The sequence below is a fragment of the Gymnoscopelus microlampas genome (assembly GCF_963454915.1).
Source record: "Gymnoscopelus microlampas genome assembly, chromosome: 18".
NCBI classification, from domain to species: domain Eukaryota; kingdom Metazoa; phylum Chordata; class Actinopteri; order Myctophiformes; family Myctophidae; genus Gymnoscopelus; species Gymnoscopelus microlampas.
The window spans coordinates 35,606,736-35,618,360 of NC_139955.1; the positions used below are offsets into that span (position 1 = coordinate 35,606,736).

The 11,625-nt window shown below is 39.9% G+C and overlaps 2 protein-coding genes across 5 annotated transcripts in view; one reads left to right on the forward strand and one right to left on the reverse strand.

Moving 5' to 3' along the window:
• arhgef6 (Rac/Cdc42 guanine nucleotide exchange factor (GEF) 6) overlaps window positions 1-4,823 on the forward strand; it is a 37,141-nt gene extending 32,318 nt beyond the window's left edge. For all 4 annotated transcript variants that reach the window (XM_084041947.1, XM_084041948.1, XM_084041949.1 and 1 more), the window contains 2 exons: window positions 675-729; window positions 1,208-4,823. In XM_084041947.1, the coding sequence (XP_083898073.1) occupies window positions 675-729; window positions 1,208-1,330 (178 nt within the window). In that variant the 3' untranslated portion in view covers window positions 1,331-4,823. The remainder of the gene's footprint in view (window positions 1-674; window positions 730-1,207) is intronic.
• A 2,389-nt stretch (window positions 4,824-7,212) lies between these two features.
• cd40lg (CD40 ligand) lies at window positions 7,213-9,573 on the reverse strand. Its single transcript, XM_084086034.1, has 4 exons — window positions 9,302-9,573; window positions 8,699-8,726; window positions 8,511-8,591; window positions 7,213-8,404 (listed from the first exon to the last, which is right to left on the reverse strand). The coding sequence occupies exons 1-4, from the start codon at window positions 9,488-9,490 to the stop codon at window positions 8,040-8,042; spliced, it is 663 nt and encodes a 220-aa protein (XP_083942160.1). The 5' UTR covers window positions 9,491-9,573; the 3' UTR covers window positions 7,213-8,039.
• Between the last annotated feature and the right edge of the window lie 2,052 nt (window positions 9,574-11,625).

Below are 11,625 nucleotides of genomic sequence, written 5' to 3' on the forward strand. Positions count from 1 at the left end.
GCGAAGTATAGACCCCTGGGGGACACTGGTCAACAAAAGGGTTAAGTGGTTATCCACGGCTCCTGTTTTGGCCTTACTACGTCATCGATGCACTTGCTGATGGGATCAATGTTCTCCACCATTCCCAGAAAACATGCCAGTCTGTAGTATTAACCCATTAAGACCTGGAACTGTGTCATTTTTAGATTTGAGCTAAGAAGCATTATTTTACACTTTGGGCTATTCAAAAATAGCAGATCTACAATGTAGATCTGCTATTTTTGAAAATTCGTGAAAATGTGTGCAAATCTTTGAATATGTATATCTTTAAAGCGAACATTTTTAACTCAAATCTTTGCTTCTGGGGGGTCCCTGGAACAACATATTTTGATGGGGGTCCGCAGCCAAATACATATCCTTTTGGGGGTCCCTGACATGAAAAAGATTGAGCACCACTGATATAGAAACATACGTTTTTCAGAAAACTGTTGGGATTTAGGAGACATGTAAAATTGGCTTCAGGTCTCAATGTGTTAAGTCCTCACATTGAGCAGCTGATGTGTTGATGGCACCTCGGCAGTGCTTTGTGAAGATTTGCGTGGTTGAACTCATTAGCCACAAAAAAAGCAGCCTCCTTGGTGTGTTGTCTCCATCCTCCAGGGTTTACTCTTCTAACTCCTTTTCCCCCCTCATAGAAGTCTGGTTGATGCAGTGTACGCTTTAAAGGACGAGGTCCATGAATTGAAAAAGGTACGTCATAGGTCCTTATGACTCCTATAACATAGGAGTTTTATATATTCAGTTCAATGCCATTATTAGGGGGCGGGGGGATTACTGTGCAATACACCAGCACAAACAAGCAATTCACAATACACACTCTACACACATTGTTAAGATAAATGTTCTCACAGACCATGTTTTTCCACCTATTTCACCTTGTCCCTACTGTTCTCTATGAATAACAGATCCTAAAGATACAGCTTACAACCTGCTGGTATATTTAATAAGCATGTAGTCGAGTCTTTTGTCAATTGAAACCATGTGGGCACTCTGGTTCATGTGGTGGAGAATGTACTGTATATCGATATCTTGGTCTGGGGTGGGGTTCTGCCTTAACTTGCCAGGCCAGTTGGTCATTACTGGCAGTTTGTGGCATGCACAGCAGGAAGATGATGGGTGTGAGTCGTGTTGACTTGAGCCATGTCTTGTCAATGTTCATCCAATACAGGAAAACAAGTGGATGAAGCAGTTTCTGGAGGAGGAGCAGAAGTCTCGCAAGGAGCTGGAGAGGGTGGTCAGGAAACTGGCCAAACAGAAGAATGACTGTACCTGGGAGGACGGCGCACACTGAACACGCCTCCTACACTCAACGTTCTCCTTAATGTGGCCTGTTCTGTGTACGTATTGGGGATGTTTGTGTAAGCCAGCTTGTGAAGCGTGTGTGTGTGTGTGTGTGTGTGTGTGTGTGTGTGTGTGTGTGTGTGTACGTGCATGTCTTTCTGTGTGTGAGAGCCTGTGTTGTGTGTCCAACTGTCCATTCAGTCCCTTGACATACCAGAGTTGGATTCCCTTCAGCGCACTGCTTTGCAATTCCCTGGCTTCATATACTGGACCCTTTGTTCGACATAGTCACAAGATGTTAAATTTGTCTTCCTGATCTAACCTCACTGAAGGACATTGCGGTATTGACTCATGGTTCTTCCGTAAACGTCCCAGCAAAACAAGAGACCAATCAAACAGGACGTTTTCTAGCACATTTTCCTCCTGGCTACCAGGCACTGTGACTGCCCCTCAACCAACAGACCTGTCCTTAGATAAGGGAAAGCACTCCAGGGGCACTTCAATACGTTACTGTAGGATAAGCAAGAACAAGAGCGGCATGTAATACAACTCCAAACAAAAGGATACAAATAGATAAAATAGCATATGTTAACATAGTTGTCATACGAGATATTTATGGTACACTGGTGGTAATAATGATGAACTAAAGTGACTATGGTACACAATGTCCAGTAGTGATCTGGTGCAGGCAATTTTCATACAATAGGAAATGCAAAAGGAGATAAAAGCCATCTTAAGTCCTATAGGTGTTTCTGTTTGCATGCACTTGGTTTACCAAGGAACTTGGCTCTCGCCGGGGTTTCCCCTTCCTTCATGACTGTTACAGCATTTTTTGACGTTTCATGTGTTTCATCTGTTATTCAGAGGACCCACTGCTATCCATTTGGGAAACGGAGACATTTATCAAGCTTTTACCGAGCATGTGTTTGGCACTCGTTCTTTCTAGCATTGTAGACATCTCGAATCTCTAAGCTGTTTTCGTAGGCCTAGACACATTTCAAATGTAACCACTTTCAACCTGACGTCCCTATTTTGGGCATGTCATTACAGGTTAAAACCTGCAACAACAAAAAATAACTTTAAAAAATAGCGGAAATACCTGATCTACAAGCTCACAACGTGTTGCGAGGTTGTAGATTGTCTGTTTTTCGTTATTCATCTTACAATAAAATATAAGTGGTTAAATTGACTATCAAAATAGGCCAGCACAAATTTCATTGAGCTGATTTCAAAGCTGTTGTCCAGAGTTCAAAATGCAGCTCTCTGCTGTGTCCACCATCTGCATGAATGTACAGTATTTCTACAGTATAATATACTGCATTAGAAATGTGATAATCTAGCTATTAACTATCTATATACTGTATATATATATAGTCCAAAGCTATCAGGGATGCATAACAGACTAGAAAAGACTTAAAACTATGTGTATCATATGTAGTATAGAATACACAGAAATGAGGATGTTGCTTATACTTTTCATACTAAAATGTACACAAATAACATTTTAATATTTACTAATGGCATAGCTTTGCTCTACTTTGGTTTTTAAACAAGTATTGTTTATTTATTGTTCCTCCGAGCATTTCTTTGTGTTGAGTGTATAGATGTGTTTTGTTTTGTTTCCACTTTCTGGGATTCAGTTGAGCTCCACTGATTTTGTAGTCATCTGAGCAGTCATGTTGGCTTTGTGTAGAAAAAAAGAACAAATTCGCAAGTACAATATCCCAGTGGATCTAAGGACTAATTTATACCTCGTCGCGCAACGAAAATGACGTTTTTTTACGGAAAATGTATTTTAAAATGATTTTCGTTCGGCAAACGGGGCTGCTTGACAAGTATAATTAATTTTAGCCTTAACGAAGTGAGGCCGACTTGTATTCCACGCTCTGCGTTTTGAACACATGCCCCGTATGGTTTGTTGGCAGGATCCTATGTACAGTAGCTGATCCAGAGACGGATTTCTTTGTTTGTGCAAAGGAGAGGAAAATATTATTCAAGTGCCTCCTGATTGTTGACAAGCCTCACAAGAGATTAAGAATTAGAATAGATGTAAGATGTGTTATGTTGAAAGTTAAACTGGTGGTTCACTTTAATATTTCAGTGAAAATGACTAGATGATAATGGGAAAGGTTTCAGTAATAACGTCTAGATGCTATTGGGCATCTCTTGAGTTCCCGACTAACATTTCATAAGGCTTTATTGTTTTGTCACAATGCAACGTTTTTCACGGGGCACATATAGCGCTCTGTCTGCTAACAGGGTGTAGTGCATGCACTGTTAACTCTGATGTCAGCGCTCGCTGCACAGCACTAGCACGGGGCTGTTATCGACACGCAATAAGTGACTGCTTTGGTACCTGACCTATGTGTTGGTCAGACACAGTAGGCCGGATATTATGGGGGAAAAACACTTGCAATAATGTTATCTTGACAGTGGCGTGCACAGACATTTTGAGGGGCAGGTGCTCAAGTAAATTATACTTTCTTTTGTTTACTTGGTCTGCTCTTTTTTCCCTCTACACCTATACCTCTTTGCCAAAAATAGCCGATCTACAGCGCGAGGCGTTGTGGGCTTGTAGATCGGCTATTTTTGGCTAAAGTTCTCCTCAGAAAAGGGATGCTAGGTTTCGAGTGGTTATGGTAAAAAGAAAAATCATATCACATAAAGATTTGGCGGACCCCTGTAGTAACTCTGAGGACCCCCTAGGGGTCCCCGAACCCCCTGTTGAAGACCCCTGCTGTAAACTGAAAAAACAACAACTTTTTTTCAAAAGGGCACTTCTGGTCAAGAGGGCAAAGGGCAGGTGCTTCAGCACCACCTAGAGTCTATCTGTGCACGTCCCTGTATCTTGATTATAGTAACCCCCCCCCAACCAAAATAGGCCAGAGAGTGTAGTGTGGCCTCAGCATACGTACAGTAGGTAAGCTATCGGCTCTGCCCCCTTTGCCTTGTACTATAGGAGACTGATTAAAGATCAGTTATGCCCACATTGATTTAACCTCAAAGGTCAGGCTGATCCCTAATCAGTATTTACAAATGAGACACTTGGTCCTTGGAATCTTTCAGTTGCCAGGTCTATAGGAATATACCTACCGCTGTATTCATGATATGGTCATCAGCATTGTAGAAGCTCTGCATGTCATCTACCTGTACAGATGTATGTCATTGTCTCATTGGATATTTGTATTTACTTGAGATTACGATTGTTGCTGTTGCTCTTGAATTGTTTTTTTCATAAAGTGTCTTATTTTACTGTAGTTTTGAATGCCTGATGGCCTCATTGAGCACTTGTCAGTGAAATGAAGACAAAGGCCGTTTTCATCTTGTCTGTCAAAACTTGTGACTTCGGGCCATCGTGTGTTTTCATTTTTGAAATATTGTTCTATGCAATTGTATCATTGTTCTTATATTGTAATGCTTTTTTTTTCCTTTTCTAAACGCTGCAAACTTCCATGTTATGTTGACGACAATTCTTTTTAATAAAAAAAGTGTAATATTGTAAATTCTCCTGTAGCTGTAGTCTGACAGACGGCTTCGCGTTTTCAGCTAGAATCTGAGAATCCTGGGGTGCCCCCTATAAGAGCGCATGCCACATAAATAAGGCTTCTCGCAGCTGAACCTGACCCTCCTGCATGTCAGCACGCTCTCTCCGGCCTTTTCCGTCTCTGTTCACTGTCTTAGGATCAAAATGCCCCCATGCATGTCATCCCTCCCCTGCCTCCGCCTCCTTGTTCCTCTTTCATTGTCCCATCTCAACCCATTAAGACCGACCATTGAGGCCGATTCTACAAATGTCTTCTAAATCAGTAGTTCTCAAACTTTTTCATGTCAAGGACCCCCAAAATGTATTTGGCTGCACACCCCCCATCTGAAAATATTTTGTGCCAGGGACCCCAAGAAGAGAAGATTTGTGTTAAAAAATGTTTTTCTTCAAAAACAGCAGATGTACAAGCTCGCTGTGAGCTTGTAGATCTGCTATTTTTGAATAGCCAACACTAAAATCTATAATGACAAAGATGTTCTCCCGGTGTTAAAGGGTTTTAATAGTAGACCTTTACAAAAAATACCAGATGAAAATCTCACTATAATGTCAATTCCATAACACGGTTAACATGCACCTTCCACACAGCATTAGCATTACTGCGTTCACTTATTCTCACTGGGAAATCCACCGAGACCGTGTTTTCCACGTACTGTATGAGCAGGAACACATGCACACACAAGTAGAAGCTTATGGACTCGGTGGGTTATGCAGATTTTGGTAGCGAGAGGCTCTTGACAGGATGGAAGGAGTGAGTGAAACAGACATCCTGTGAGAGCGGGCATCCTCCTCCCAGCGCTATATTGTACATTAAACATTCACACTTTCCATGCTGTGACAATGGCTGCTGAAAGGCAGCAGTAGGCTGTGTGGCATCGGAGCATTTTGCATAGCACAGCATTTTGGAATGTGGTTTTTTAAACTTCATCTTAAGGCAATTAACATAACTGCCACTGCTTTGCACTCAATAGAACAGTGGTTCCCAAACCTCAGATGATTAGCTTAATGTGCAACATTGTTTTCTCACACAATAGTAAACAAACTAACATACAGTATAAGTTTTATGGGGAATCTGCACATTTTCTAAAGTTATTATCTAATGACTTAAGACCTTTTCAACATCAAATTGGCCAAATCGTCAAATATTACATAAGAAAGAGGCAAATTTTGTGAAAATGGCTGATCTACAAGCTCACAACCCCTCGCACTGGAGCTGAGTCACACTTAATGTAATGCCTACAACTGGCACTTTCAAAGTATAAAATTCATTTATTGGGGGCGGGGTCATGAAATAGGGACATACAAGGTTTGTTCCTGACAGCAACAATATATGTATATGTATTAATATTATTGGCTCTAGCTAGCTAGTTTGTTAGTTGTGGCTGTGAATTAAATATATCTATTCTAGCTCAGCAACAACTTGTGAAGATCATGGTTGGGCAAATGACTCGGGAGGCGTAATAGTTTTCTAGATACTTATTACTCTTTCAAAAAGCAATAACATTACATGACTTACATGACATTACTTGGTATCAAGTGTAATTACATTACAAGTTATATTACTATATTGCTTTTGCCCCCCAATGTGTTGACACCTTAGTTGTAGATCTGTTCTACGCACCTGACAACCTCTTACTATGGAATATAAATTATAGGCTTAATAATATATCTATCTCGGTCAAAAACGAATCGTGTTCAATAACTCAAAGTTACTTGGACCAATAACTAATATTACTGTTTTGGCAATTGTAATAAGTTACACTCCTAATTACTGGGGAAAGTAATAACATTACAGTATTAATTAATACATTCCCCAAAACTGGTGCTGATGACTCATTTGACATCACAGTGCATTGTTAAACATTTGGGCATTTATATTTCATTTATTTTCAATCAACAAAATTGCTGGAAGAAATTGCAAGATTGTCACCCATTAAAAAAAATCAAATTCACCAATCATTTTAAGGCCTACTAAGATCTAAATATTTGTTTTTATATCTATGAAATATTCAATAATCAATCAATCAAAAAAGGTCTGTGCTGTGCCTTCCTAATGTATATTAGCCTACACTTTTACTGTACATTGTTTTTGCTATTTGACTTATTTCAAAATAATAATGTATCTAGAAATAAGTATTTCAAAATCGCATCGCATAACGAGACAATCAAAATGATGACTTCGATTGAAATAATGATTTAGTATCTGAAAATAATGAGAAATGTGCCTCTAATTTGTTTTCACAGTTGGCTATTATTTTCCATAATAAATTAGTTATGATCTTTTTATATTTTGAGTCAAACATTTTCTAATAATTATGTCATAGGCCATACCTCCATAAGTTACACACACCCTTTCCCTATGTTTTCTTTCCCCCAAAAGGTTGTGCAACAGCAGGCATACAAAACTCTTGCTAGAGATTTGGCTACAGAGGTTAGTAGGCTAACTAGAGCATCAATCAATCCCTTTTCTAACACGTTTCTAACCACATTAAATGCAATAAGTTATTCACACTTAATTGCAATTTAGAAATATAGGCATAGTTTGCTTTACTAGTTGGCTAGTAGCAAGCACTCAGCTAGCCAATCCCTCGGATGTGTTATGGTAGTGAGCTGTCTTTGAATGTCAGATATCAGCAGAAACTTATTTTTTGTTTATTTTTTTCATAGGAAAGACCTACATGCCCCCTTCTCTAATTGATTTAGGGGGCCTTTTGGCTTGCATGATGCCCTTCAGTGTGCTTGACTGTCTATCTCTGAAACATCTGTGCAATTCCACTTGTGCTACACAAATCTAGTGAATAATTTAGAGTGTCGAGTGTCAACAATTTCATCTCCAATTTGTGTCTGTGTATCTCTGACAAAACTCTCAAAATAGAGTGACAGAAGTTTTAACATAGGAGAAGAAATAGAACATTGTTTTGGTTTAAATATTAAAAATCATTTTACTGCACATAGATTTAATTTAAATCAATAAATACAATCCAGCTGTAATAAATTAAAGTTCAACAATGTAGTCTCTTGACATCAAAGATGCAAAACCATCAAACTGCTCATTCCATAAGTCTCTTGGTTCTGTCCTATTTCAACGCATCCACAATGGCATTGAGTCCTCTCCATGATGGCTGAAGGTAACCCTCATATGACCTACATCCATCCACGGTACCGTATTGTATGTGTCCTATAGCTTGTACATCCAAAACGTTGTGGCTTCCTTCTCATAGTCCACCGAGGAGAGGTCTTGCACCCAGACAGCGAGCTGGTCCCCTGCCTTCAGAGTGATCAGCTGTTCCCCAGAGGCCGTACACATGTTAGTGATGTCGCTTCTCAGGCTGCAGTAGGCCTTCACTATGTCCTCCTCCTGGCCCTTTTCACCGTGCCTCAGCTTGATTCTGCTTGCCAGAGGGAGCCTGGACCCCTTGGAGAAGCCGACCCTGGCATAGACCATGTAGTCACCAGGCTGCTCCACCGTCACCCAGGTGGGGTGGGAGAAACCGACGTCCCTGAGGTTCGATCGGTCCATGTTCCACGGCAGGTATCCTGGCGCTATAGAGAGAGGAAAGGTACATTTATTCTGAAGTTCAATGTGCCACTCTTTTTGCTTCTTATCATTGGGGTGATTCATTCACAAGTATGACATATAGATTCTTACATTCGCTTGACGGTTGTGGCTGCTTCACTATCATGCTCGCCATGATAGGGTGAGAAGATGCTTCCATAGAGACAAAAGCAGCTGAAAGAGAGAACAGAAAAGTCAGACACTGTATCTGTGCAGAGCTTTCTCAGATGTTCTTGCAACATACTGCAAAAGATATGAGATGTAAGTAAATGTTTGCATACCTTTTGCGTTTGTGTCGTTTGCGTCCTTCTGTAAAAAGGAAAGAGAAAAAAAGGTGTTGCTTCCTCATAACTACAGGCACTTACAGTATAAATGTTTTTTTCTGGGTACATCACACCTTTTGTTTCTTTAGATGAATTGTTCTTTGAATGATAGCAAGGTGGTATTTTAACTGTCATTTAACTAACACATATCTAATTTTGGTAATAACATTGATATTTTAAGAGATCAGTCAAAAATGTATTAAAATATCCACATGTGTATTTCTATATTGAAATACACATCTTTTATGCAGAATTGTTACAGTAACTCTTGACTATTTAAATAACTGAGGTTAACTAACAATGAAATAGATTATCTTTAAGCGGTAGTTACAAATGATATGTCTAGGAAACAAGAATGTACTCAGTAGATTGTATTCAACTTTTATTCTGTCACTTTGGTTTCCAATAAAAAAGGCATTATAAAAATTATGATATCAACAATAATAATAATAAATCCTATTTATTGTTTTCCTAGATTCACTAAAATAAATGTCTTCATCCTTATTACCTGTGTAATCAGTACAAAAAGTATTTTATAACCAGAAAAAAAGTGATAATTACCTTCCTTCCAATGTGATACAACCAGATGAATCCTCCAGCAGACAGCAGCAAATGGAGCAATGCTACTCCAACCAGAAACCTAATGAGAGACTTGCTGTGTCCATATGATGGACCTGGAATAAGGTCCATCCTGCTCAGTCGTGGAGGAATGGGTGGAGGAGCCATGCTAGTGTGGTACGTGTTGATCATTTTACAGAGAGATGGTGAAACCCAGAGAGGCCTGGCAGCCGTAACATCCCATGTACCTCTGAACAACTGTGCTGCCCAGCAAGTCAGTTCTTCTCTTGTTACTTTCAGGAAGTTCTGACCGCTTTTATGTGCTGCTGTGTGACAGAGGTCACGAGGTGTGCTTGTGTACAGGCATGCACACATCTTGGTTTCGTAGGTGCTTCAGCTTTGCACCTTTTTTTTGTTCCTAGGGCAACAAAGGAACAGTTACTATGCAATGTAAGACTCACAGAATTATCCACCTGTTCACTTGGAAATAAGTGCTCAGGGTATGTTTGAGAGCAAAGAACCACAGCAAAGAAACCATATTTGATGAGAATGTTTAGAAATTTTCTAAATCTATTCTGCAAACTGTTACTGTCCACAACAAGCACTCTAACTGTAAGTATATTGTTATAACTATGACAGAGGTGAACAATATAGTTACAGTTAGTTAAGTATTGGCTGAACAGTCAAGCACAACTTTTTCTTTGTCAGTTGATCTTATAGGGAAAAAATGCATATTGTCTTCTTCACTTGCAATTAAAACATATATTCCCTGCTGCAAAAACATTATGTACCACTTTTTTTCTAATAGCGACATTTATAATGCCCATAGAGTGAGTGCCCCCCTTTTGAGGAAAAATGTGAATCGATCCAAATTCTGCATTCCCTTGTGAGCCAAAACGTTGTTTTTTTTTTTTTTTATAGACTTGGAGCAGGTCATAATTGTTTTTGTGTGTAATATTTGTATTCATGTCCCAACTTTCTTACAGAACATACAGTATTATTATATCTCCGTCAGTATCTTTTTTTTTGGGGGGGGGGGGGGGGGGGGTCTTTTTCTGCCTTTATTTTATAGTGATTAGTGGAGATGGACAGGAAACAGGGAGAGAGAGATGGGGAGAGACATGCAGCAAAGGTCGTCGGGAACGGGACTTGAACCCGCGATGTGCTGCCAGGCTACTTTAGAGCCTAGGTCCGGGACTTCGTCGGTATCTTGAGGAAAGCCTGACACAGCACTTGTACACTAAGTCTACACTGTAGTGTATAAGCCATGGTGGACTGTGTATTATGCTGGGAGTGGTTAATGTGGGTAGGAACTTCTTTTTTTGAATGAGGCCACTTTCAGTTTCCTGTGTTCAGGTATACCCACAGGTTCTGGTAAGACAACATAGTATTTTAAGTTGACGCGCTGGTCAGAGAGCAACAAGAATGCTTGTCGACGTAGCGGATGCAACCAAGGTGTGGTAGCCTTACTAGCCTACTTCTACTTACCTTGTTCTTGGTTGCACAATGAGTCAGTATCAACCAGTCTTTTGGCGGGCAAAGACGGTTTCCATGCAACTCTATTTTAAAGTGTGGTGAGAACCCTACCCACAATTACCATGACAGTGAGACATTTGGTAGACAGGAAGATTGCTGTGAATGGGGACACAGAGGATGAGATTAGGGGTGTAACAGTTAATTGAACTAATCGATTTAATTAATTATTTAAAAAGATAATGTAATAGAATAATACATTGGGGAGGTGGTTTCTTTCCTTACATTTTTTCAAATACAGTAGCATTAATGGACCGTTATGTGCAATGGTGCTGCCTGCAACAGTTAACCTGGCAGATCTACAAGCTGTGTTGACCAATGAGAATCAGCTGTACACTATCGCATAGTTATATATGTCACTTCCTTTTTGATGTATTCTAGTTTGAAACGCTGAGGAAGGCCGACGTGCCGAAACGCGTCTGTTTATCCAAATAGACTGTCTGCTGCGGCTGTTCATCTTTAAAAATAAATCAAGAATATAACTGAAGAGAGTGCGGATAATCCTTTATTGTATGTATTCTCAAGAATCTGCACCCAGTTAATCTCAAGAGACTACTTCTCAAGACTTCCCTTGAGTAGAGCACGCCTTCTCCTGACTATTATTCGGTAGGAGAGCTGCCTTCAAAGATTTAGGAAACAAATATTATAATTTAGTCCCCTTTAGTTGTTGTTGTAGGTGTGTTTGTCACTGTACATTTGCACATACTGTACCTTAAGTTTGTACTCTGCATTTACCATTAATAATACCGGGTGCTATGCAGCACAGGGGAGCAGGTTAAGTGTCTTGCTCAGGG

Coding starts and splice junctions, on each gene's coding strand:
- cd40lg (XM_084086034.1), bottom strand. CDS start 9,490: ATGATCAACACGTACCACACTAGCATGGCTCCTCCACCCATTCCTCCA. Junction 8,727..9,301: donor TGTATCACATTGGAAGGAAG/GTAATTATCACT, acceptor TCCTTTTTACAG/AAGGACGCAAACGACACAAA. Junction 8,592..8,698: donor AAACGACACAAACGCAAAAG/GTATGCAAACAT, acceptor TCTCTCTTTCAG/CTGCTTTTGTCTCTATGGAA.